Consider the following 25,980-nt stretch of genomic DNA (forward strand, 5'->3'; position numbering starts at 1 on the left):
GGGAGGGTGCCCGAGGGGCGGTGACCGGGCCAGAGGCTTGGGGCGCGCTCCTCAGACGCCCCGAGCGCCCGTCTGGCCGCTGGGGTCACGCACTGTGACCAGGGGAAGCGCCAGGGAGCCTCGGAGGCCGGAGGTCGGGAAGTCGGGTCCTGAGGCTGAGACCTGCGGAGGTGTGGCCGAGCCGAGGGATGCGCCAAGGGATACCACCTCGACGACAGCACTGCCTCGCGCTGCAACAGCGCTTTGTACTTTTTTAAAACGTGTTTTCTATCCGTTATCTCTTTTCACCCTTGGCCTATCCCTCCGTGGTAGGTGGGGGCAGGGTTTGCCTGGCTCGGTAAGTGAGGACGGGAGGTGCATGTAGGTCCCATGGTTTAGCCCAAACCACAGAAGAGCGCGGCGGAGCTGGGACCAGGGCCCTTGCCCCCCGGCGCAGTGTCCCCCACCACACACGCTGCCTACCTCCGATGTTTGAGACAGACCTCTCTGGCCTGGCCTCTCCTGGTCTCTCTCCTCTCCCTTTCCCCTGACCCACCAAAAGTAATCAGAAGCCACCCGGGGCAGCTCGTGGGGTTCCTGGGAATGGGAGCAGGTTGGCTACAGAAAGCCCCCAGGTTGTGCCCCCGAGAGGCTCTTCCTATGTGGGCACTTTTGGGCCCAGGTCCCTTAGCCTGTCCCTCCCACCTCCAGTCCCTCAATCTGGTGCAGCACATCTTGTCACTGCATGGCAGTGACCCGGCCCTCCAGAGGCAGCTGGTGCCCCGGGTCAGAGCTCACCCCGATCTATTCCAGTTTCCCCAGGAAAGGGGGTGAGAGCAAGGCTCTCGCTGCAGGGGCCACCATCCAGGAATTGAGTCTCTTCCCAGGAGGGCCAGGCGCGTGGGTGCTAGAGGCCGAGAGCCTCGGTCTCTCTCCTGCCCTGAGCCTCCCAACTGGTGCTATCTGTTAACTGACCATGATAATGGACATGGACACAGACCTCCTCTGCTCCAGACCCCGCAGGCGCCTCGGGAGGCGCCCAAAGGACTCCCTTGTGTTGGTGCAATGCTCCATGGTCCTGAGGGGCCACCGTCTCCATTTCTGCGTCTTGCATGGCCAGGCACTGGGGTGGGGTGGCAGGCCCCAAGACCCTTGTTTGTGTCGAGAATGACTTTTCCTGCTCCGCCCATCCACCCCACTCCTCTCCCAGCTGGGAGCACAGTGGGCAGCCAGCAACCGGCACCGCATCTGTGAGCGCTCTGCTTCCTCCCTCATCTGCGCCGCTTGGCTTTCCCCAGACCCCTTTTTGCCATGCAAAGGGAATTCTTGAAATTAAATAAAAGGTGTCCAGATTGCAGACTGCGTGTTCACAAGGCCCAGGGTTCTGCAGCGTGGCTTCGTACAGGAAAGCTCCATGGGACTGGAATCCAACCAACTGGGATTTTCCCCTTCATTCTTTTTGAAGGAGGCAGATCTTAAGGAAATGAGTTGAGAAATTAAACAGACGTGCTCGCTGGAGTTTTATTAGAGCAGAAGGGACCCTCTAATCCAGTGTTTTGTGGAGAGGGGGCAGTGTTCTGCTTTTCAGAGGCATATGCAGAAGATCAAACTTTTCATAATCTAAATCATTGAAAATAAGACGAACAGATTTTTTTTTTTTTTTTTGGCTGTTAAAGAATATAAAGACTGGGGGAGAAATCACTATTGAGACATGGGTTTGAAACATTTGAGCATGTAGTTCAAGTGTATCTATTTTGCCCTGAAGGAGCTGATTCCCAAAAAGGTTTAGTGACTCAGCAAGTTAGAGGGCCGATACTTAGTATCTGGTTTCTGCATCCTAGTCCTGTGGGTCCCAGGGCACCAGGAGCCACCCCAGCCTCCAGCACTGGTGCCCCAGGAGGGTCCCGGAGTGAGCCCTGTCCCCAGCTGATCAAAGGTGATGACACTCAAGGTGGACCTCTCCCAGGTAGCAAGGATCCCGTGTGTACCCTGCAGTCCACTTTCTGAAGGGCCTGCTTTGGGGTGGATTTTTCTTTTCCTTCTGATAATGTGTTAATTAAAATTAACTTTTAATTTAAAAATTAATGTATGCAGTAAAAATTCAAATGGTTAAAAAAAAGACAATGAAGAGTGAAACTCTTTCCTAACTGATCCTCTGTTGAGAAGCATCCACTGCTAAGAGCTTTTTTTAAAAAACCCTCACCCAAGGATATGTTTTCATTGATTTTTTTTTTTTTTTTTTTTTGAGAGAGAAACATTGATCGGTTGCCTCCGGTACCTTCCCCTACCAGGCATCGAACCCGCAACCTTCTGTGTACGTGACAATGCTCCAACCAACTGAGCCACCCGGCCAGGGCTACTGAGAGCTGCTTATATGTCCTTCCAGAACCGGAGAAGTCCCCAAAGGGAATGAGGTGATAGGCCCAGAGGAAAGGAGAAGTGCTAAGCTGACAAAGATCAGATGTCCGCTGCACACACACAGCGGGGGTGCGGCGTGAGCCAAGCATGTTCGTGCTAGGATTCTCGCAGGCCTGCAAGCCTGGTGCGGCCTGCTCCTCGGGCTTTTTTGTTTGTTTGTTTCTGTTTTTGAGAAAAGGTACACAAAGGACATGGTCCCTGCCATCCGGACACTAGAATAGTAAGGGGAACAGAATAAAAAGGGTCTCTACTAAGTGGAATAAAGCTGTGGCCTCTAAACTCCTTGAATAAAAAATATTTGGGCATTTATATGCTAATACATATGCTATAAATCACACTGACAATAGAAAATTTAAAGGTCAAGGTAAATATTTTAAAGCACTTTATATTTGTGATTCAAAATATCTGTCCCTAAAAATGAGGGTGTGGTTGAGATAATATCTAAGGTCACATTCTTCCTGTTTCTATTTTTATTTATTGATTTCTAGAGAGAGAGAAGCATCGGTTTGTTGTTCTAATCATTTATGCATTCATTGGTTGATTCTTATATGTACCCTGACCGGGGATCAAACCCAAAACCTTGGTGAATCAAGAGGTCGCCCTAACTCACTGAGCCACCCAGCCAGGGCCTCTGCATTATTTCAATCATTCTACAGATGGCAGGATACAGGTACTAAAAGTATATTGGCTTCTTTGAAACCACCGCCACCGATGGGAATAATTGTGACCCTCATGTAACAGTTAATTCAGCAGTTGCTCTCCAAGCCCGCTCACTCGCTCTCTCCCTCCGAGAGTGTACTTTCGCTTTAATAAATCTTGCCACCGCCACTTGAACTCCTTAAAAAAAGAAAAAAGTTTATTCAAAGGCATGTGTCAAGATCTGAGTGCCATTGGGAAAGGACAAATGGGTGGCTTCTCAGAGACAACAAGGAGTCATTTATCTTGGTGAATTCATTGCAGTTCAAGGCTAGGACCTCGCCAAAGCAAAGACAAACCAAAATGAGAGACTGCCTGTTACCGAGCGCCATACGCCAGGCCTCAGCTACGTACGCATTTTATTTAATGTCATTTCTTTTCATTCCATCAGCAGCCCTTGGATATGGTGTTCACATGCTCAGTGGGAGGACACTGAGGCAGAGTGAGCATGAACCACACCACTTAGTGCGTGAGGGAGCCTGGACGCAATAAAGCAATCATGAGCACGTCTGAGCTCTTAACTGACAGGTTGTACCATAAGCATTGGACTTGAACTAACTCATTCAGTCTGCACAACTCCCTGAAATGCATGCTGTTATTTCCCACTAATGATGAGGAATTGGAGGTGCCCCAGGTCCACATCTAGTAAATGGGGGTGGGTGCTGGTTTCACTCCTTGGTCCCACTATTTTTTTGTTGTTGTTAATTCTCACCTGAGGATATTTTTTCAATTGATATTTTGGAGACTGGAAGGGAGGGGGAGATACACAGAGAGGGAAACATCTATGTGAGAGACACATCGATTGGTTGCCTCGGGCATGTTTCCTGACCCGGGCCATGGATCGAGCCTGCAACCTCGGTACGTGCCCTTGACTAGAATCAAACCCAGGATCCTTCAGTCCACGGGCCAACGCTCTAACCACTGAGCAAACCGGCTAGGGCTTGCCCTCGCTTTCTAACTCACTGTGCTACCATCTCCAAAAGCCCATGACACTGCAGAACGGTGCCTGGTGCTTCCTCCTTTGCACACTGGAAATTTGATCTAAATATTCTTCCTGAGTTCCAGGCTCAGAGTCAGGGATGCTGAATCATGCTGACTCACAAGAGACTGACTGATGGATAAGCCAGACTGTCAGTTTAATAATTTCCAGGGGTGGGCTGGACAGTTGCATCAGCCTGACCTGCATGTTGTCTCCCAATAGCTACATGCGGCCTGCACCAGCATAAGGTTACCCGGGGAACACAGAAATGAAATAGAGAGTGTGAGTCCCTTTAACGACCTCTGTGTCCTATGTCCTGATATGTCTGTCTGCACAATCTTAAGACATTTTCTTTTCTTATTGATTTCAGAGAGAGGAAGGGAAAGGGGGAAACATCAATGATAAGAATCATTGATTGGCTGCCTCCTGCATGCCTCCTACTGGGGACTGAGCTGGAAACCTGGGCATGTGCCCTGACCTTCCGGTTCATAGGTCAATGCTCAACCACTGAACCACGCCAGAGATATTATTTTCTGTATCTGCAGAGAGAGTAGGTCAGACCCTGGACGTATCTCCATGGCTGACTAGTTTTCTCCACCTGGCCCCATCTTTAAATATACCAGTGACTCGATCAATCTCCTGTCAATCTGTTTGCCCTGGATATCATGCCTTCTTTTGGAGGTGACTTTTCCTAGCCTTACTCGCTGATTCACCATTCAATCACTCAGAAATATTTATGAGCACTTCCGTGTGCAAGAAATGGAAGTTCTGTGGAGGGAGGGACATTTTAGTGAAAGAAACACATAATTAATTACCATATAAACATGAAAAAATGAGATGACTTCAGATGGTGATAAATGCTATGAAAAAATTTTCGAGAAGGGTAACTAGACTGGGGATTGGGATGGAGGAAGATGTTGGGCTGCAGACAGGGTGCACAGGGAAGGCCTCTCTGAACAGGTGAAGTCTGACCTGAGCCTTGCATGCCAAGAAGGACCCAGTCCTGTGAACATATGAGTTTAGTTCTCAGGGAAGCGCTTCACATCTGTCATTGGAAATGGAAGTTCATTGCAAGTCCCTGCAGAGACAATGTAGCACAAACTAGGCAACTTTGATTCCAGAACTCCACAGCATCCTTTCACGTGCAACATGTGCTCGGGGTTATTAAATAATTGAAATCAGGGCTATCTGGGGGTTTCCAGGGCATGTGGTTACTAGAATGAATAGGCTACAGGTGCGTTGGCCTGGGCACCTGACCCCACACCGTTGAGATGTGAAGCATTTCTAGTTTCTCAAAAGCAAAATGTTGGATTAAAACCTCTTGCCATTTGGGACCATGTCATTTTCCCCCAAACTCGATTACGTGTTCTCCCCCTCAGAGCAAAGTCTTGAGTGTCATACATTTTGGAATCTCTCAAAGCACCTAGCAGAGCGCCAGGCACGTAGCAACAACAACAACAACAACAAGCACACAAAGTGTCGTGGGTTTGCCTTCAATTCCATCAGTGGGGGGAAAAAGCTGCGCTCGGAGGGAGCGCGGAGCTGCTCTTCGCCCTCCGGCCGCACGGGGGCGCGGTGGGAATCCCGCGCGCGGAGGACGCGCGGCCGGCGCCCGTCTTGGCCTTGTGTCAACACGGCGCCGGAGGAGGCTCGGGGGAGGGGCAGGGCCGCCCCGCGGACCCGCGCGCAGTCCGAGGAGCTCAGGCGCGGCCCCGCCGTGGACGGGCGACTGGCAGCCATGGCGGAATCGGCGTCGGCTCGGGTAAGGGTTCCCCCCCCTCCCGTGGCGCGGGGGCGCATCCGGGATGGCGGAGCCGCGGGGCGGGGCGGGGCGGGGCGGGGCGGGGTGTCCCCCGGGGCTGCCGCCACCCGTGAGCACCGACCGGACCCGCGACCCCGGAGCTCTGCCCGCCCCGGGTCCGGTCCCCTCGGCGTCGGGCCGGAGCCCCAGCGCCGGGAAACTTCTCGGAGGCTTGTCCCATGTTCTGGGGCCGGTGACGGTCCCCTGGCGTTTTATCCGCGGTGCCGGCAGAGAGCCCGTTTCCCGGCTGGAGAGGTGGCGCGGGGCTGGAAACTCTGGGTCCCCCGTCGGGTGCTCCGGGGACCCCCGCCGGGTGCTCCCGGGACCTCGGGGGCTCGTTGCTTCTCGGCGACCAGCTCAGCTCGCCCTCGGCCATTGTGCCCCGCCGGCTCCCTCTGCCACATTGTCCCGCTACGGACTTGTTCTGTGCCCGGGTCGCAGCCGCAGGTTGGAGTCGGGCTGCGCCCTCTCCGCGGGGACAGGTGTTCGCTCGCCGCGGAGTTGCTGGGTTTTGTTTGCGGAGCTGTCGGGTGTCCGCACCCCCCCCCACCCCGGCCCCGCTGCAGGACCCAGCTCCGGGGCAGAGGAAAATCCCGGGCAGGGAGGCAGGAAACTGGATTTCAGCCCCAACTCGGCGGCCGGCGCCCCGGCGCTGGGCCTCCCTTTGCTCCGCTGCACGGCGAGCGTGTAGGACGAGTTGCTGCGAGTCTCGGAGGTCCCCGCCCGCTCTGACATTTCGCACGTTCTCGGAAAGTAGTGGTGAATTTGATAATAGCAGAGGATGCGCTATGGGAAGGGCAGGTGGAATTTTTATTTTATTTTAAGAGAAAGAAAAAAAAGAAGAGAAAGAGAGAGAGAAAGAAACATCGATCCGTCGTCCCGCTTATTTATGCATTCATGGGGTTGCTTCTTGTATGTGCCCTGACGGGGAGATCGAAACCTGCAACCTTGGCGTATCCGGGCGACACTCGGCCGGGAGAGGGGCTGGAATTTAATTTTTTTTTTACTTTATTGATTTTTAGATAGAGAGAGGAAGGGAGAGAGAGAGGCATCGATTTGTTGTTCCACTTATTTAAGCGTTCATTGGTCGGTTCTTTTTTTTTTTTTTTTTCTTTTTTTTTTACCTATTGATTTTCTTTCTTTTTTTTTTACCCATTGATTTTTTTTTTTTTTTTAATCCTCACCCGAGGATATGTTTTTATTGATTTTAGAGAGGAAGGGAGAGAGGGAGGCAGGGAGAGAGAAACATTGATGTGAGAGAGAAACATCGATCTGCTGCCTCCCATATGCGCCCCGAGCATTTCATGGTCTAGAAACACTTTCAAAATCATATGAGGTCTCATGAGAATTGAGGGCTAACAAGATGCACTGTATTTGATTCTTTTGTTTCTTTTTTTTTTTTAAATCCTCACCGGAGGATATGTTTTTATTAATTTTACAGAGAGAGAGATGAGGGAGAGAGAGAGGAACAGCAGTGGCCAGGGCTGTTTGATCATTGGAGGAAGGGGTGAGAATGAAGAGGGGAAGGAGTGGAGGCCTGGAGAGCACAGTGTTTGCTCTCAAGGAAGCTACAGTTGAACTGGGAGGACAGGATACAAATGTTTCCAGTGTTTACCTCCTCTGACTCCTTTCACGAAGGTGATACAATCTAACAGTTGGCTTTTTCTCAGTACTGAATTAGTAGTAAAGTGAGGCAGAAGGACAAGTTTGCTAACTTCCAGACGACTTCTTCCTGACTGGTCAGGGCACAGGGGCTTGCCTGTCATCAGCAGATCTTGTTAAAAGGAAGCCTTAAAGAGCCTCCAAAATTCACAACTGCTCCCTCAGTAACGTATGGATCTGTCATTGTAGAATGTATTTAAATTGCCTTTGGGCGTAATTCCGTTCTCAGACATTGTCCCTTCCAATGAGGATTCTGTACCTCTCATTTAACAGTGTGGCCGAGTAGGTGCCATGATGAAAATAAATAAAAATGCTGGGGGAGAAAACACAAATATATTTGAAATGTATGTTAGTAAAGAATACTTGGAGCCCAAAAACTAAGTGAAAGAGGGAGCTCTTAAGAGGTAAGGAGGGTTCTGGAACCTCTTGCTGAACACTTACCTGAGTGTTTATGGCCTCAAGGGGCCTAGAAAATAGAAGACAAAACTCGGAGCCTAAGGTGAGAGTCCAGGAAGCCTCCTACCTGAATCTCCTAAAGCTGAGACTTCAAAGGGCAACATTCAAGGTGAGCTGAAAGCAAGCTCTTACCCCCAGGTGACTGCACAGAAAGTTACATATGTCAAACCTTGGTGCTGAGAGATGGGTGCAAGGTGCCCCTTGAAAATTGGTGACTCCCAAGTGGGTTTATTGCCTGAATTTATATGACCTGGATGGTCCAAGAAACCTCAAGCAGAGAATTTAGTTTAAAGTAGAACCTCCGGCTCTGGCCGGTGTGGTTCAGTGGTTAGAGCATCAGCCTGAGTGCTGGAAGGGTTTCGGGTTCAAGTCCCAGGCAAGGACACATACCTGGGTTGCAGGTTCCATCCCTGGCCAGGTTGGGGCGAGCACAGGAGGCAACCAGTTGATAACGTGATCCATGTTTCTCTCTCCTCATTTCCTCTCCCTCCCTGTCCCCCTCCCTCCCTCCCTTCCACTGTCTCTTAAAAAAAAAAAAAAAATTCAATGGAAAAAATATCCTCAAGTGAGGATTAACAAAATAGAGTAAAGTAGAACCTCCAGCTGTCTATCAAAAAATAAATAAATAAACATGAATCTTCTCTGGAGGAGTCTACATTTAACTCAGACTTTAAATAATTCTCATAGATAAAGTTCCCAGGAAAAGGAATTCACAGTAAAAAAAAAAAAAATTACTAAACAAACAATGAAAAACTATGAGGAGAATCCAGTAAAAATAATGGGCAACAAAATTAGACCTAGTTGGTTGGAGCATCGTTTCATACGCCAAAAGGTCTCCGGTTCGATTCTAGGTCAGGGCACATACCCAGGTTTCGGGTTCTAGCCCCGGTTGGGGTGTGTAAGGGAGGCAACCAATTAGTTTCTCTCTCCCCCCCTCCCCCTTTCTCTCTCCCTCTCCTAATCAGTTTTTTTTAAATGGATAAATCTAAACAAATATTGACTGGCTAAAATAGTAATCTCTTGGAGAGTTAAAAACAAAGGCAGAGTTTAAATACATGGCATCATTGGTGTAAAAGGAAGAGACGATCAGAATTCAGGTGTTTGAAGTCTCTGCGGGGATGCTGCCTGTAATTTCTAGGATAGTTGCTGAAAGACTAGAAACGGGCTGCATAGCTTACAAATTAAAAGGGGGGTAATAGAATGAGAAAAAAACGTCTAAAAGAAGGCAAGAAAGAAGATGAAAGATGGGACAAATCACATAGCAAAGGTGGAAAATAAACATACATCAACAATTAGAATAAATGTAAAGGGACCGAATGATCAGGTTAAAAGAAAACATGGGCAGGATGGGGAAACTCAGCTGTATGGTGTATAACAGATACAGCTAAAGGATATGAAAACATATCAGGTTAATACTAATCAAAAGGAAATTGGCTTAACTATATTCATATTGCTAGAGATAGAGGGCTAATGCTATTTTTATAATGGCAAAAGACCAAATTTACCAGCTGGGTATGACATTTCTAATCTTATATGCCCCTAATTATGTAGCCTCAGCATATATAAAACAAAAGTTGACAGAAGTACAAGGAAAATTCACTACCATAGTAGAAGATTTTAACATTGCCTTAGTATTTTGTCAAGCAGAAAACAATTAGTAAGGGTGTAGTACCTCTGGTAGAACTTTCTGAGATGGTAGAAATATTCTCTGTGCTGCTCAGTGTAGCAACTACAAGTTACATGTGGCTGTTGAGCTCTTGAAATGTAGCTAATATGACTGAGGAGGTTACATTTTTTTAATTTAATTTCAATTCATTTAACTTTAAACAGCCACATGTTTCTAGTGGCTGTGTTATATTGGACAGCACATATAGAGAGGATATGATTAATTTTCCCATATATATATATATATATAATTTTGATGTATAAAGAGATTGATGAAGAAGAAAGAGAAAAGGCAAGAAAAACCCCTATTACTGCCCTGGCCGGTGTGGCTCGGTTGGCTGGGCGGCGTCCTGTGCATCAGGAGGTTGCAGGTTCGATTCCGGTCAAGGGCACATGCCTGGGTTGCAGGCTCGATCCCTGGTGGGAGGTGTGCAGGAGGCAGCCGATCAATATTGCACTCTCACATTGATCTTTCTCTCTCCCTCTCCCTTCCTCTCGCTACAATCAATACACTTTTTTTTTTTTTTTTTAAAGGGGGGAAGGTGGAGGGATTGAGGAAAAAAAAAAAAGAGGACTCTTAGATGTGGACAGCAGTGTGCTAATTGCAGGGTGGGAGGGGTGGGTGGAGGTGGCAGAGGGCATAGAGAGCACAAATGATGCTGGAAAAAATAATAAAAGACAAAAAACCCACAAATTTTAAAAACCCTGCTAGTAATGAAAGTGTGTTCTGGAGGTTGGTGCTGACTGTGGGCTGGGACCTCAGCTGGGCCATTGAACAGACGGTCACCATGCGCCCTCTCCATGTGGCTTGGGATTCCTCAGGTGACTGCAGTGCCTGCCTGCCTGCCTGCCTGTGATTTGCTCTTGGTGACACAAACTGTCCCGGCCAAACCTTCATTTAATTGCCGATTCAGGAGCAAAATAGGCGGTTTGTCTTAAGCTGCTAAATTTTTGGATTTGTTGTACAGCAATTGATGATTGGAACAGGCACTTGGAAATACACTTAAATATTGGGGGGGGGGGAATATATACATATATATATATATAAAACAGCCTTTAAAGAAGAGTGTATAGTATGTTCATGGATTGAAACATTTCACCCTAAAGATGTCACTTTTCAAATTTACCTATGGATTCGAGGCAGTTCCAGACAAAATCTCTAGATATTTTTGTGAACCTTTCAACTTATACTATCAATAGGCCCAAAATAGTCAACATGTAAAACGAGGTGGGATTTGCCTTACCAGATATCGGTGATTTTCAAAAAGCTGTGGTCATTAAGACAGAAATATTGGTGAAGCACTAGCAAAACTGACCCACAGCACAGAATAGAGATGCCAGAAACGGACTGATATGTAAGAAAACTTAGCTTATGACAGAGAGAGCAGATCAGCGGGTCAGTGATGGATGTTGCATTATGTGGTGCTAGATCTGTTGATTCCCCACATGAAAATTGGGTCTTGCACCATGCACAGATACGAGTTCTAGTTGAGGTAAACACCTGAATGGGAAAGTCAAAGCTATAAAGTGTTTAGAAGACTGTATTGTGGGTTCTAGGTTTTTCTTTTTACACCTGACAAGAAAGGTCAAACCATAAAAGTAGCTGATATGGTAAAACTCAACTCCATTAAAGTTAATGACTTTTTATCAAATGATTCTGAAACCCTGGCTGGTGTGGCTCAGTGGTTGGCATGTCAGCCCAGGCACTGAAAGGTCGAGGGTTCAACTCCCGGTCAAGGGCACGTACCTAGGTTGCAGGTTCAGCGCCAGCCCTGGTTGGGCCGCGTGCTGGAGGAACCGATCGATGAGTCTCTCTCACATCGATGTTTCTTTCTGTCTCTGTCTCTCTGTACACCCCCGACCCCGCCCTCTCTCCCCCCCTTCCACTCTGAAAAATTAATGGTGCCCTGGCTGGTTTGGCTCAGTGGTTAGAGAGCGATGGCCTGTGGACTGAAGGGTCCCGGGTTTGATTCCGGCCAAGGGCACCTGCCTCGGTTGCAGGCTCAGTCCTGGGCCCCAGGCGGGGCCGTGCAGGAGGCAACCAATCGACGTGTCTCTCTCACATCAGTGTCTCTCTCTCTCTCTCTCTTTTTCTCTCCCCTCCACTCTCTCTGAAAAGCAACCCAAAAAATATCCTGGGGTGAAGGTTAACAACAACAAAAAAGATGCTGAACAGAGTAAAAAAAAAAAAAGCGAGGTACAAGTCAGGAGAAGGTATTTGCACCATATATAACCGATAAAGATCAGTATCCAGAATTTACACGGAAATCCTAGGAGACAGGAGGGGAAAGTCAGAGAACCCAAAAGATAAACGGAGGCGACTTCAGCAGGTGGTTCCCTGAAGGGGAAGTTGGAGTGGCCAGTGAACCTGTTTCTGCTCAGTGCCTCGGGCTCGGCGTGGTCACTGTCGTAAGAGGAGCGGCCCTGAATAGAGCGTGCGCGGAGAAGGTGTGACGCTAGGGGGTTAGGACTGAACCGTGAGCCTGCGCTGGGGCTGAGAGGACAGCTTCAGGAAGGCTCCCCAGCCGTGGGTCTCTCCGAAGGGACAGACCGTGAAAATAGGGAGTCGGGGGCCTTGGATCACGTCGGTGAGCGCTTGTGAAGGGCGTGGAGGGTGCTGCTCCCTGACACCGGCTGCCGTGGGGCCCAGCCGAGCGAGCGGAGCCTTGCAGCCCTGCTCGGGAACCTTGACCAGGAGGAGCTGCTGGAAGGTTTCCGCAAGGCTGACGCGAGTGTCTGCGGAGCCTGGCAGGATCGTGGAGTCGAGAGTAGACGTAAAGTATATCATTTATCGCAGCAGAATATCACAAATAGCCCAAAAACTCAAATAGAAAGAAATTGGTTTTAAAAACGAATCCTGCCCTGGCCAGCGCGCTCAGTGGCTAGTTAGGGTGTCAGCCTGCGCTCTGAAGGGTCTCGGGTTCGATTCCCAGCTGAGGGCACACACCTGGATTGTACCTGGATGGAGGGTCTGCTCCCCGCTGGGCAGGTGCCGAGCCTGCGGAGGCAGCCAGTCCCTGTCTTTCTCTCTCCCCACCCCCTCTCTCTCTCCCTCCCACTCTCTCTGAAAAGCACCAGCAAAAATATCCTCAGGTAAGGATTAACCAAGAAAAAAAAAAAAAAAAAGAATCCTGACACAGAATATGTACGTGTGAAACACAGGTAACAAAACACATGTACAATGTGATTTCAGTTTTGTTGAAAAAAACGTATCGGAAATGCACCAACATCCTTACAGCTTCTTTCTGGATGGTGGTATTTTTACATAATCTTCCCTCCCTGTCCTTCCTTCTTTCCTTCCTATTTTTCAATATTTTTTATTGTAATATAAGTGTGTAATTTGCAGTATCAGAATACAAAAGAACATACTTTTTAAATGAAAAACAGTAGAAGCTGGCCGGGCCGGCGTGGCTCAGGGGTGGAGCATCGACCTGGGATCCAGGAGACAGGTTCCATCCCAGTCGGGGCACACGCCCGGGTTGGGGGCTCGATCCCCAGCGGGGGGCCTGCAGGAGGCGGCCGATCGATGACTCTCCTCATTGATGTTTCTATTTCTCTGTCCCTCTCCCTTCCTCTCTCTGACATCCATAAAGATTTTTATTTTTATTTTTTTAAAAAGAAGGAGAAGCTAGTTAGTGGCTCCGAGAGCTGCCGGCCCCCCGGGCCCGTGGCGCTCTTCCCTGGGTGTCTGGAAAGGACCCCGGCTGACCGGCCCGTGTCTGGCTCTGCAGCACAAGAGGAAGCGCCGCTCCACGCCGCTGGCTTCCCCCTCGCCGCCCCCGCCGGAGCCGGAGCCCGAGGCCGAGGGGCTGTCGCTGCAGACGGTGATGGCCGCCCTGCAGGCCGTGGAGCAGAGGATGGAGGCCCAGGCCGCCCAGCTGCAGAGCCTGGAGAGGCGCATGGAGACGGCCGAGAAGAAGCTGGCCGACTTCGAGAAGACGACGCTGGAGTTCGGGAACCAGCTGGAGGGCAAGTGGGCCGTGCTGGGGACGCTGCTGCAGGAATACGGGCTGCTGCAGAGACGGCTGGAGAACATGGAGAACCTGCTGCGCAGCAGGAACTTCTGGGTCCTGCGGCTGCCCCCGGGCGGCGCGGGCGAGGCCCCCAAGGTAGGCCTTTCTTTCCTTCGGGACCCTGAGCCGCGGGCTCTTCCCTGGCGGCCAGCGCTCACTGCGTGACGTCCGCGATTCCAGGTGTCCCGGTCCCTGGAGAGCGACGGGGTCTGCATCTCGGAGCAGGAGTGGGAGAACCTGGAGGACTGGCAGAAGGAGCTGTACCGAAACGTCATGATGAGTAACTACGAGACGCTGGTCTCCCTGAGTAAGAGCCGTTCCCCCCCGGGGTTCCCCCGGGCAGCCGCAGTTCCCGGCCTGGGCCGGGCTGAGCGGGGGGAGGCCCCAGGCCCTCGGCCGACGCAGGCGTTCGGAGAGGTCGTGGTGTCCGGCCTTTCTTCTCTGTACTCACATAGTCAGGTCTTTTTTATTTATTTTTTTTAATCCTCACCTGAGGATATTTTTTCTATGGATTTTTTAGAGAGTGGAAGGGAGATGGGGAGGGGGAGAGAGGTGAAGAGAGACACGTCAATGTGAGAGAGACGCATCAGTTGGTTGCCTCCCGAATGCGCCCCGGGTGCCCTTGACTGGAATCGAACCCCCTTCGGTGCCGCAGCCGACGCTCTCACCACTGACCCACACCGGCCAGGGCCAGATCGTGATAATATTTACTAATAGGTAAAATGTCATGCCCGGCCAGCGTGGCTCAGCAGTTCAGCATCGACCTAGGATCCAGGAGATCGAGGTTCGATTCCTGGTCAGGGCACATGCCTGGGTTGCAGGCTTGATCCCCAGTCGGCCGGCGTGCAGGGGGTGGCCGATCAGTGACTCTCTCACCATTGATGTTTCTCTCTCTCTCCTTCTCTGAAATCAATAAAGACATATTTAAAAAAAAAAAAGACGTCACCATATGCTTTATAGTATATCATGGATGGGGTTCCTCGTGCTGTTTTGTTTTCTTGGGTTTTTTTAATATGTTTTTATTGATTTTATTTTATTTTTTGAAATATATCTTTATTGATTTCAGAGAGAAGAAGGGAGGGGAGAGAGAGAGAGAGAGACATCAATGATGAGAGTCATTGATCGCTGCCTCCTGCAGGCCCCCCACTGGGGATCGAGCCCACAACCCAGGCATGGCCCCGACCGGGAATCGAACCTCGATCTCCTGGATCCTAGGTCGATGCTCAACCGCCGAGCCCTGCTGGCCAGGCCCTTGTGTTGTTTTTAATACTTAAGCCTATTTGATAAGGAATCCTTCGTTACCTGGGATGAGACAGGCAGCAATGGTCTCATCCCAAAAATTGTCCCGGGCACACGGCTGGAATCACAGCCAGTGGTGGTGTCAGTTTTTATTTCTGTGTCGATTAGAAAGTGCTGCTTAATCGGTATGTATATATCTTGATATGCAAAATATTAGCTGTTATATTATAAATGCATTTTGTTTGGTAGACAAAATCTTTTACAACCTAGGTCCCTGGAGGATTGTTAAGAAGGCCACTGGGACTGGAGCAGAGCGGAGGGGGCAGGAAAGTAGCACAGGGGTCAGAGAAGTCACTGCGACCTCGGCTGCGTCATGTGTTCTGCTAGTGGCTGTCACCTTGTCTGTCATGGGCGTGGGATAAGCGCCTGCCTTACCTTGCAGTGCTGTAGCTCAGGTGACATTAGGTACCTGGAAGGAAGTAGATACGTACATGCGAGGGTGCAGTGGTCTTGGCGAGACGAGCGACGGGCTCCGCGCCTGACCGCTGAGCCACAATAACTAATGAAGGAGCACCGAGGGGGCGGTCAGCCGAATGCATAATTCCAGTGGACCATAGTTTTCTAATCGTGCCAGACTGCTAGGGGAAAGTGACAGGAACAATACTTCGGACCTCATGAAGTTTTAATATCGACCCCTTGACGTTGGTCACCTTGCTGATCAGCGGATGACTGGCGTGCAATGAGATTTTACTCTCTCGGGCTCACACTGTGCCGTTTCCAACCCAGAGGTCCTCGGCCAGCCGGAAGGAGAAGCCGAGTTGGGTACGGAGATGCTGGGAGACCTGGAGGAGGAGGGCCTTGGTGGTGTCCACCCAGGTGAGTGGCTCCAGAATATTCCGCTTCTCCCCTCCCCACGCCCCGCAGCCTGCAGTGAGCTTTCCCACTGCAAACAGCCAAACACCGAGTATCAGTAACCTCGTGCGGCATTGATTTATTCTAGGCTCTTTTATGCTTATCATGAGCCCACCTATTTATGTGTGGGTCTTAACGCCCTCCCGCTATGTGGAATCCTTGGGATTCGTGCCCTGCAGAGGAGAGTGCATGGTAGACATTTGTGGAAACCCACAGGGCGCTGAGGATGGGGTTGGTCACAGCTTTGGGGGTGAAGCTGACTGGGAGAGATGCAGGGAAAGCACTCGTAAGTCCGGTGATCTGGGGAATGTGCAGGGACCACGGAGCTGGATGTGCGAGTTTTTAAGCTATAGGTTTAGTTTTTTGTGTTTTGTTTTTTAATCTTTCTTATTTATTATTTTAACACTCCTAAATTAGTACAGTTTTCAGTGTATTTAGCCGTTTTTCAGAGATCGAATCCAGTCTGTGGACAAGCTTGGAGAGCTGTCATTTACAGCGTTGTTCCGTGGTAATAGTAATAACATATTCAGATTTCCAGTGCGCTCGTCCCCGCCTGAGTGCGGGATTCGCTCTCCGGCTGTGGGAGCCGGGCAGGCTCACCCTTCTCCAGGCCGTTCTTACCCCCTTGTTCCTTCCATTTGGGCCCCTCTGGGATTCACAGGTGTTTGTTGAGCTCGGAAGGCGCCAGAATGTGATCTCCTTTGTTTGTTTTCTTGGTTTTGTCAGCAGAAGGGGTTGTCATCAAGCAGGAGATCGAGTACCCGCCCGAGCGCTCTGAGGACCTTCCCGGGGAGCTCCCGGGCCCCGCCGAGGAGCAGACTTTCCTGAGCCCGGAGCAGACCGAGCTCTGGGCCACGCAGGGCGGGCCCGTCCTCTTGGAATCCGAGCCCAGGGACGCTAGTCTAGAGGAGCCCGTTGAGGGCGGCAGAGACCCCAGCGGCGACAGAAGCCTCGGCTGCCCCCCGAAGCAGAAATCCATCAGGCCCGCGCCGCTGGGCCCGGAATGCGGGCCGGGCCTGAAGCTGAGCAGGGAAGCTTTCGGCCCCTACGACTGCCCCGAGTGTGAGCTCAGCTACCGCTGTGAGCAGCAGCTGGCCACCTACCTGCGGACCCACGCGGCGTGGGAGCCTTCCACCGCCCCGGAGCCCGAGGAGAGCCTCCGGCCCAGGCCGCTGCTGAAGCCGCCACCCAAGAAGACGAAGCAGCACCAGTGCGACGTGTGCGCGAGGAGCTTCAGCAGCAAGGCCAACCTGGCCAACCACCAGCGCAGCCACGCCCAGGAGGGGCCCAGCGGCGGCCCGCGCGTCCAGGAGAGGTTCTCGCCCAACAGCCTGGTGGCCCTGCCCGGCCACATCCCCTGGAGGAAGAGCCGGAGCTCCCTCATCTGCGGTTACTGCGGCAAGAGCTTCATGCACCCGTCGGACCTGGTGCGCCACCAGCGCATCCACACGGGCGAGCGGCCCTACACCTGCCCCGAGTGCGAGCGGAGCTTCGTCCAGAAGCAGCACCTCCTGCAGCACCAGAAGATCCACCAGCGCGAGCGCGGCGCGCTGGCCCTGGAGCAGGGGAGGCCCAACGGCCTGCTGTAGGGGCGCCGGCCCCTCGCCTGTCCGGGGGGCCGAGGGGGCTGGGTGGGTCCCCCGAAGAGACACTGGGCGGGGCCAGGGACGGACTGACTGCTTCCCGAGGGGCGTGGCCTCGACTTGCCTCGCCTCGGCCGAGCGGCAGGCCGGCCGGCCCCAGGACCGCGTGGGGGGGGCCGGGGCCAGGCCCCCCTGCCGTCTGCCCTGCTGCTGAGTCCGCGGGTCCTCGGCGCCCTCAGGTCTCGTGTTTTCCCGTCCGCGCCGACGCTCTGCACTGGGGCTGGTTCGAGGGTCCGTCCCGGTTTTTCAGGGCTTCCCATGGGGTGGAGTCAGGCCAAAGGCGTGAGCAGGTGTGCGGCGGAGCTCTGGGAAGCCTAATCCCCCATTCCTCCTCTTTTGTAGTCTCCTTGTTAATAATAAAGTAGAAGAGATAATTTAAATGAACCGCTCGCCCTGCTCCGAAGAACCTTTTTGGAGTTAGATTTTAGTTAATTTTAATAAAATATAGCCCAACACTTGTTTTTTTTTTTTTTTTTTAAATTTCCCAAGTCGTAGAAGTTGTTCCCAGCATGGAACCGGGCCTGCCATCTGGGAGGGAACCGTCTCTGGGGCTCTTCCAGCCCACCCGCGCTCCGTTAGCCCGGCGACCGGGGTGCGCAGCACGGGCGCCCTGTTGTGAGGGGTCTCAGCGCCCTGGGACGGGGCTCACTGAATCAAAAGGACCACGAGGGGGAGGGCAGCGGGGGTGGGCCCCAAGGCCCCCACTGAGAATGAGGAGCTGAGAGTTCGGGGCTCGGGTGTCTCCCCACAGCTCTCTTCCCCTTCCATCCCCAGCCTCGCAGGGTAGAAGGCTCCCTTGTTACTTAAGGTTGTTCAGCCTGTATCAGCTTGTATTTGAGTTTGTTCCTGTCAGACCAGCTGTTCCTTGAGGTCGTCCAGGTGACACGCTTTCCCACCTAGTCCTGGGCGCGACTGTTCCAGAGGTGATGGAGGGGAGGCGCCCGGTGCTCTTCTCCCCGGAGCCCCCGGAGCCTGCGCGCTCTTGCTTGGGAGTGGGCTCCTGGGCCCTGTGTGAGTGTCCCCTTCGATGACTTGGCTGTTGCTTAGAATAAAACTTGGTACTGGCAGAAAAAAAAAAAAAGTGCTCACGTCGGGTGTCTTTCGCCGGCTGTCGAGAAGACCCTCCTGGGAGCAAGGCGGAGGGGGCGCCGGGCCCGGGGCGGGGACGGGGGCCTGACTTGAACGGAGAGCGGATGAGAAGCGGGCGCGTGTGGGGGACCCCGCGGGTGGGGTTGAGGGCTGCAGACAGCCGGGGTGTCGGTTGCCGGAAGGCAGTAGGGGGAGGCGGGCGCCCCAGGAGCACTGGGGAGCAACTGGGGGCGTCGGCTTCAATATACGAGTGGTCACGTGGGTTGACCTGAAACATACGGTGCCGGGTGGAAAATGTAAGAAACTGAATGAGACCCTACGACAATACCATTGATGCAAATTAAAAATGCACGTACACAAAACAGAACAGAACATGTAGAAACCAAAAGTTACACGTTAAAGGCATCACTGCCCTGGCTGGAGCGACCCGGTTGGTTGGGCATCGCCCAGGCACCAGAAGGTTGCTGGTTCGATTCCCAGCGGGGGACATTCAGGAGGCAGCGGATTGATGTTTCACGCTCAGATCAATGTTCCTCTCCCTTCCTCCAGAAAAATCAACCCCAAAAATCTTTTTTTGTTTTAATTTTTTTTTGTTTTTTAATTCTCACTCCAGGATATTTTTTCCCATTGCTTTTTCAGAGAGAGTGGGAGAGAGAGAGAGAGAGACATCGATGTGAGAGAGACACATCGAGTGGTTGCCTCCCACTCGCGCCCCAACCAGGGCCGAGCCTGCAACCAAGGTACGTGCCCTTGGCCGGAATCGAACCCGGGACCGTTCAGTCCACCGGCCGACGCTCTAACCACTGAGCCAAACCAGCCAGGGCAATAAAAAGAAATCTTAAAATAAAATAAAGGAGTCACATTCGCCCATGGGAGGAGTACGATATGGGGATCAAAAGGAACAAATAAAATAAATAGATTAAAAAAAATTAAAAGAATTCAGAGAATAATTACAGTTAGGTGTGGGACACTGGGGAGGCTTTCTGGGGGGTGACTTTTGAACTGGACCTCTGCACAGGTGGAAGAGGGCATTCTAATGGAGCGGCTCGGCCAAAATAGGAGACATCATGGGCCTGTACAAATATGTGCCGATTCATTATTTGGCCAGAGGGTGGAGTGTGAGCAGGGGAGTACTGGGGGGTGCGGTTGGAAAGAGAGGTTGGGGTCGGGCTAAGGGGTTTGGGTTTTACTGAGTGCGTAATGGGGAGCTGAGAGTTTTGAGCAAAAGGGTGACCTGATTCTAGCTGTGATTTGGGAATATTAACCTAAGAAGAGTTCATATCATGCTTTTTTGTTGTTGTTGGGAGGGAGGGATATATATGTTAGAAGGTTTTTTAGGTGAGACCAGCAAGAGTCAGTGAGACCTGACTGGGGGCAGCTGCAGTGAGTGGGAAAGCGACAGACAGGACAGAGGGGCAGGACTGACAAGGTAGCCAGACAGAGAAGGACAAGTATCGCGTGGCCTCACTCGTGTGGGATCTAAGGAACAAAATAAACTGACAGCCCGGCCGGGCGTGGCTCAGCGGTTGAGAGTCCACCCAGGATCCAGGCGATCGGGGTTCGATTCCCAGTCAGCGCACATGCCCCAGTTGCAGGCTTGATCCCCAGTCTGGGGCCTGCAGGAGGCAGCCGATCAATGACTCTCATCACTGATGTTTCTGTCTCTCCCTCTCCTTTCCTCTCTATGAAATCAATAAAGACATATTTTAAAAATAAATAAATAAATAAAAAATAAACTGACGAACAAAGTAGGTCCAGGGGCATGGAACAGACGGACAGATCTCAGAGGGGAGGGGGGTGAAGGGGAGGAGAAGAGATTAACCAAAGAATCTATATGCGTATGCACATAGCCCATGGACACAGACAATAGAGTGGTGGTGGGGGGGGCGCGGCTGGGCGAAGGGAGGGAAATTGGAGGACATCAGTAATACTGACAATAAAAAAAATTAAATTTTAAAAAGATTGACAAGCCCAGCCAGGTGTGGCTCAGCGGTTGAGCGTTGACCTAGGATCCAGGCGATCGGGGTTCGATTCCCAATCAGGGCACATGCCTGGGTTGCGGGCTCGATCCCCAGTCGGGGGCCTGCAGGAGGCAGCCGATGGATGACAACTCTTTCATCATCGATGTTTCTCCCTCTCTCTCTCCCTCCTCTCCCTTCCTCTCTCTGAAATCAATAAAGATATATTAAAAAAAAAAAAGATTGACAAGGTAGAGTCAACAGAATGTGATGCTTTTTGAGACAGGGACTATGTCTCAAAAAGCTCCGAGCACAGGGTTTACCACACGTTTATTGCATGAACAGGTATAAGGGGAACTCACAGAACAGGGAGCTCAGTGTTGCCTGAACCAGGGTGGGCTTCAAGGAGGAAGGGGGCCTTGGTCACACTTCTGTTCTCCCTCTACTAATACTTTCCCTCCTAAGCTTTACACACCTGGGCAGGTCCACTTTAAAAACTGATACCTTCTCCTTCTCTGGAATTTGGGGCCAGGTTAGGATGTGTTACTTTAAGGTAACAAGGGACCAAATCAGTAGATGGCATCGTTCATTGTGAACCTCCTTGTTGAAGCAACGCGACCTAACAGACAGTTTGCAAATGAGCGCTGAAGGCATTAAGAGGGTCCCTAGTGTGGACCCTGAGAAGAAAGATTCGTTTGATGTGAACCCCAAGATGGAACTTATCCACTGAGATGGGCTCCCCGTGGTCAACCGAGGGCCCAAGTTTTATAAATAATAAAGAACCTAGCGGCCATTTGCTGACGGGCTCCTGGCTCTACACCAGGCACAACCACAGCCTGAACTCTGTGCCCCGCCCTGTTCCCCTGCTTTTTGCACTGAGTCAACCTCTGCAGGGAAACCCTGGTTTCATCTCCCACCAACGGACTCCCACCTGCCTTGTCCTATCAGAACGGCACGACTTTGACACCTCACATAAAAAGGACCTAATTGAGCCCTGGCCAGTGTGGTTCAGTGGTTGGAGCGTCCGCCGGAGCACCAAAGGGTCGGGGGTTCGATTCCCTCCGGGTCAAGGGCTCGTACCTGGGTTGCAGGTTTGCTCCCTGCCCCAGGTTGGGGCGCCTGTGGTGGGAGACAACCAGTCTGTGTGTCGCTCTCTCCAATCTGATGTTCCTCTCTCCCCCCCTCCCTCCCTTCCTTCCTCTCTCTCTCTGAAAAAGCAATGGAAAAAATATCCTCTGGCAAGGATTAACAGACAAACCAAAAAAAGTACCTAATTGAGAACCTGGGCGGGAACTTTCACGATAAAAAAACGACCTCCCCTCCCCTTTGTCTTGGTGGAATAGTTTGGGTTACTACCTTAGTCTGTGTTTCCAGACTGCGGTTCATTTTTTTTTTGCTCAAATAATTGCCTTTTATTCTTTATGACAGGCTAAAATCCATTAAGGATTGTAAAATACCGGTCAGTTGTGATCTTAGAAAAGAAGAATTAATGCCCAATGCAAACAGAAGAGTTTTGGGGGCTTGTTGGACAAAGATTCTAAGATGAATGGGAAATGCAGGAAAGGTAGAAAATAAAACTTACATTGCATACAGCACATTTCACTTGATATTCAGTGATTAACTCTGGTTTTCCACAGGAAGGCTCTTTGCAAACGAGGAAAACGGGCCCTATGTTGAGTACTTTATTCATAATGCCTCAGGGCCCGAATTAGGGGTGGGTTTGCTCTTGCCGAAAGCCCAGCCCCGAGCCAGAGCTGCGAGGATCCCAGCTGGTCGCTGATGTGCACGGGAAGACTGGGTGTTGTCAACGTAAGAAAACGGTTAAACCTGTAGAGAATTTTTATGAGCATATTTGAGCCAAACTGACAACAATTGCCGGGAAGCAAAATCTTAACGCCTTGAGAAAATGCTCCAGAGAATGGCAGTTTTGCACCTTACTGTATACATTGCGGTGAAAGGAGGGGACTTTAGGGGTTCCATGAAATCCTTGTAACTGGGGCTGATAGATTAAGGAGGCGGGAGAAAGCACAATGGGGAAATCTCCGGGATTAAATAAAAAGTAAAACAAACAGACACATACTTCCTTTACATTTACGGGTATAGGATAGTTAGCGGTTAACACGATAACAATTCGCAGTGAGGGGTTTCGTGGTCTGCTCTGGTCCAAAAAAAAGGAAATTATCCTGACATTTCTCATTTCTCGTCTCCTTTTTTTTTTTTTTTAAATCCTTGCCCGAGGATATGTTTTTTATTGATTTTTTAGAGAGGGGGGAAGGGAGAAAGAGAGAGAAGCATCGATCGGTTGTCTCCCGTAAGAGGAGTTTCGTGGTCTCTGCTCTGGTGCAGTGAGGGGTCCAGAAAAAAAGAAATTACCCTGGCATTTCTATTTTTTTTTAATCGTCACTCGAGGATGTTTCTTATTGAATTTTTAGAGAAAGAGGAAGGGAGAGAGAAAAATAGAAACATGGATCTGTTGCCCCCTCCACACACCCCCACCAGGGACTAAGCCTAAAACCTAGGTATGTGCCCTGACTGGGAATGGAACCCACAGCCTCTTTGGTGCACAGGAGGATGCCCCAGCCAACTGAGCCACCTGGCCAGGGCACCCTGACACTTCAAAGGTATGTTAAGGTAGATGCAAAAGGACAATAGCCAGGCTCAGTTAGGGTCAAAGCTTGACCTTTGTCAGGGGAGATACCAGCCAGGCCATCGTATGCGGTTACTTTAGGTCTCTGAGTTTGTAAGGCCCACTGTGCAGGCCTCCCCTGAGCTTTTCAGGTTTAGCATGTGGCCCCTTTTCATCCACAGTGTGGCACAGGGCTTTGGGGCTCTGCTCAGGAGGTAGGCCCCAGGGAAGGAGGGGGAGACCCAGGATTCTCAAAGCTGTTTGGGGGAGAGAGAGAGGGCTTTTTTTGTTTTGTTTTTTTTAATCCTGACCTGAGGATATTTTTTTTCCATTGCATTTCAGAGATAGTGGAAGGAAGGGAGGAGAGAGAGAGAAACATGGATGTGAGAGAGACACAGGGATTGGTTGCTTCATACTTTCCCCGACAGGGGGCGAGGAGGGAACCGGAGACCCTTGGGTGTGCAGGCTGACCCTCTAACCACTGAGCCACACAGGCCAGGGCTGCTTTTTATTTTTTTAAATATATCTTTATTGATTTCAGAGAGAGGAAAGGAGAGGGAGAGAGATAGAAACATCAATGATGAGAGAGTCATTGATCGGCCGCCCCCTGCACGCCCCAGACTGGGGATCAAGCCTGCAATTGGGGCCTGTGTCCTGACCGGAAATCGAACTGCGACCTCCTGGATCCTAGGTTGATGCTCAACCGCTGAGCCACGCTGGCCGGGCTTTTTTTTTTTTTTTTAATAAATGAAATTTTTCCCAAGATTTTTTTCTTTTTGGTCTGGGGAACTAAAAAAGGAGTTTAAAAACCTTTGTCCATCCCCCGACGTTTTTCCCTGGGCGTGAAGTACTCTACTCAAACCAATAGTCACGTCGGGTCCTTTCGGGGTGTTAGGACGGCGACTCCACGGACACCTGAGATGCCCCCCAGGGTTGGGGCGACGGGGGGGGGGGGGGGGGTACTCCCAAAGTTTCAAAAAGTCTGCGCGTTTCCCGCATCCGCTCCCTGGGCGCGGTTCCCGGGTGGGACGCTGGGGGCCCTCCGCCGCGCCACCCTGCAGAGCGGAGCGTTCGGGGCGACCCGGGCGCCCCTCCCCGAGCCGCGTCCGCGCGCGGCCCGCGCCCGCCCGACGCGTCGCCTCCCGCGGCCCAGCGAGGCGGGGCCGGCCCCCCCCTCCCCCGTGGCCCCCGCGGCCGCCGCGACGCAGGGCCGCGAACCGCGGGCGTGCGGTCCTTCGGGCTGCAGGGGGCGCTGTGCGCGGCCTCGGGCCGGGCCGCGAGCGCAGCTCTTGTTTAAAGGGCCGGCGGGGCACGTGGCTCGGACGCAGCCCGCGGCCGCCGGGCAGGGGCTCCGAGGCTGGGCGGCTGCGCTCCGCCTCCGCCGCCGCCAGCGCCCGACAGGCCGGGGACAGGAGCCGCCGAGCGGGGGACGCGCAGCCATGGCCGAGGCGGCGCCCGACCGGGTAAGCGCGGGGCGCGGGCGCCCAGACGGGCCGGGCCCCGCCGCGTGGAGCGCTCGCCCCGCCGGCGCCCTCGTCGGCGTGCGCGCCGCTTGCAGGCCGAGCGACCGGGCGGCCCAAACGCCAGGCCGGGCGAGCGGGCGCCCCGACGTCGGGGGCCCCCGCGGTCCGCTCCCGCCGGCGGTGACGGGCCTTGCGCCCGAGCGCAGCGCCCCGCTCCCCACCCATTGTCTCGGGGGAGGCCCGGCGGCCCCGAGGCGGGGAGGGGGGGTCCCCAGCCCCGAGTCTGAGGCTCGGGGGAAGGGACCGGCCCAGGGTCACTCAGGCGCGGGAGGCCTGGCCGGGGCTTTGGGATGGCGCCCCCTGCAGGGCACCCCGGAGCCTACTTTTGCCTAAGACAAAGGTATTGAGTGTTTACAGGAAGAGGGATTGGAGATGGGTTTTTATTTTAGCACGTTCTAGACTGTGGGCTGGCGATGTTCTGTGCGCACAGGTCAGAGAAAGCTATCCTTTGGCCGGTTGGATACAGTAGAAGAACACTTGCAGAGAGACCTCTATATATGGTGTCTGTTGTTACCAGTGCATGTCAGTGAAGTTTCTAGAACCTTGATTTTTTTTTTTTTTCTAGATGCTTCTTAAGGACGAACTTCCTCTCCTCCCCCTTCCTTTAGGTCTCCCTGAGTGTCAGGGAGAAACCTGGGGTGGCAGTTCTGCAGGTTTATGGCCCTGGTTTGCTGGGGAGAGCCCCCCCGGGATGGCCTCGCTGTAACGGGACAGGTGACCCCTGCAGCTCCCACCTAGCCCAGGACCCCTCTCCCTCAGCACTCTTTCTGGAGGTTCCTGCCCACTCGCTTCTTACCCTCTGCCCACTTGCATCACCTGAGGTTCCAAGGAAAGCCCCCCAAACAGGAGTGATTTGCCCTCGGCTTTTGTTAGGCCGTGGGTATCACTCTTGTATTTCCATACAGAATTTCTCTCCTGGAGATGGAAGAAAGAGCCATGTCATTTTTCTGCCCCCCCCCCATTGTACCTTAACGGTGGCAGGTGTTCGGTAATTGTTAACCGAATGAACGTGCCGTCGAATTGTTCATTCATTCATTCGAGGGACAGGTATTGATTGAGCAACTGTGGTGAGTGAGGCGCTCTTAGAAGCTGGGGATACAACATGATTAGCACCTACACTCCTGGAGCTTATGTCCTTGTGGGGAAACCGTAACCCGGGCGGACACACAGAGTTGTCATAGGTTATTAGTGCTATGAAGAAGGGAATTAACAGCCCCCCCCCTTTTTTTTTAATTAAAATGAGAATTGGGCCTGAGAATTGAGTGTCAACAACTTTTATTTATTTTAAATATGCTTATATTGATTTCAGAGACAGGAAGGG

The 25,980-nt window shown here is 52.0% G+C and overlaps 2 protein-coding genes across 3 annotated transcripts in view; both read left to right on the forward strand.

Annotated features, from left to right (window-relative positions):
- Window positions 1–5,725: 5,725 nt before the first annotated feature.
- ZNF212 (zinc finger protein 212) lies at window positions 5,726–18,531 on the forward strand. Of its 2 annotated transcripts, none has more exons than XM_081147217.1 (5): window positions 5,726–5,834; window positions 13,388–13,765; window positions 13,850–13,976; window positions 15,695–15,784; window positions 16,550–18,531. In XM_081147217.1, the coding sequence occupies exons 1-5, from the start codon at window positions 5,811–5,813 to the stop codon at window positions 17,407–17,409; spliced, it is 1,479 nt and encodes a 492-aa protein (XP_081003343.1). In that variant the 5' UTR covers window positions 5,726–5,810; the 3' UTR covers window positions 17,410–18,531. The 2 variants fall into 2 exon arrangements, with proteins under 2 accessions (XP_081003343.1, XP_081003342.1); XM_081147216.1 differs by having other exon boundaries at window positions 16,547–18,525.
- Window positions 18,532–24,423: 5,892 nt separating this feature from the next.
- The window catches only part of ZNF786 (zinc finger protein 786), a 33,203-nt gene continuing 31,646 nt past the window's right edge, over window positions 24,424–25,980 (forward strand). The window contains exon 1 of the mRNA XM_081147708.1: window positions 24,424–24,599. Within this exon, the coding sequence (XP_081003834.1) occupies window positions 24,576–24,599 (24 nt within the window). The 5' untranslated portion in view covers window positions 24,424–24,575. The remainder of the gene's footprint in view (window positions 24,600–25,980) is intronic.

The sequence above is a fragment of the Miniopterus schreibersii genome (assembly GCF_964146895.1).
Source record: "Miniopterus schreibersii genome assembly, chromosome: 9".
NCBI lineage: Eukaryota > Metazoa > Chordata > Mammalia > Chiroptera > Miniopteridae > Miniopterus > Miniopterus schreibersii.

What these genes read in the sequence shown, in the direction of transcription:
- ZNF212 (XM_081147216.1), top strand. Translation starts at nt 5,811, where the DNA reads ATGGCGGAATCGGCGTCGGCTCGG. An exon ending in GCGCGGGCGAGGCCCCCAAG is followed by an intron (nt 13,766 to 13,849) that starts GTAGGCCTTTCT and finishes CCGCGATTCCAG; the next exon opens with GTGTCCCGGTCCCTGGAGAG. An exon ending in CCTTGGTGGTGTCCACCCAG is followed by an intron (nt 15,785 to 16,546) that starts GTGAGTGGCTCC and finishes TGGTTTTGTCAG; the next exon opens with CAGAAGGGGTTGTCATCAAG.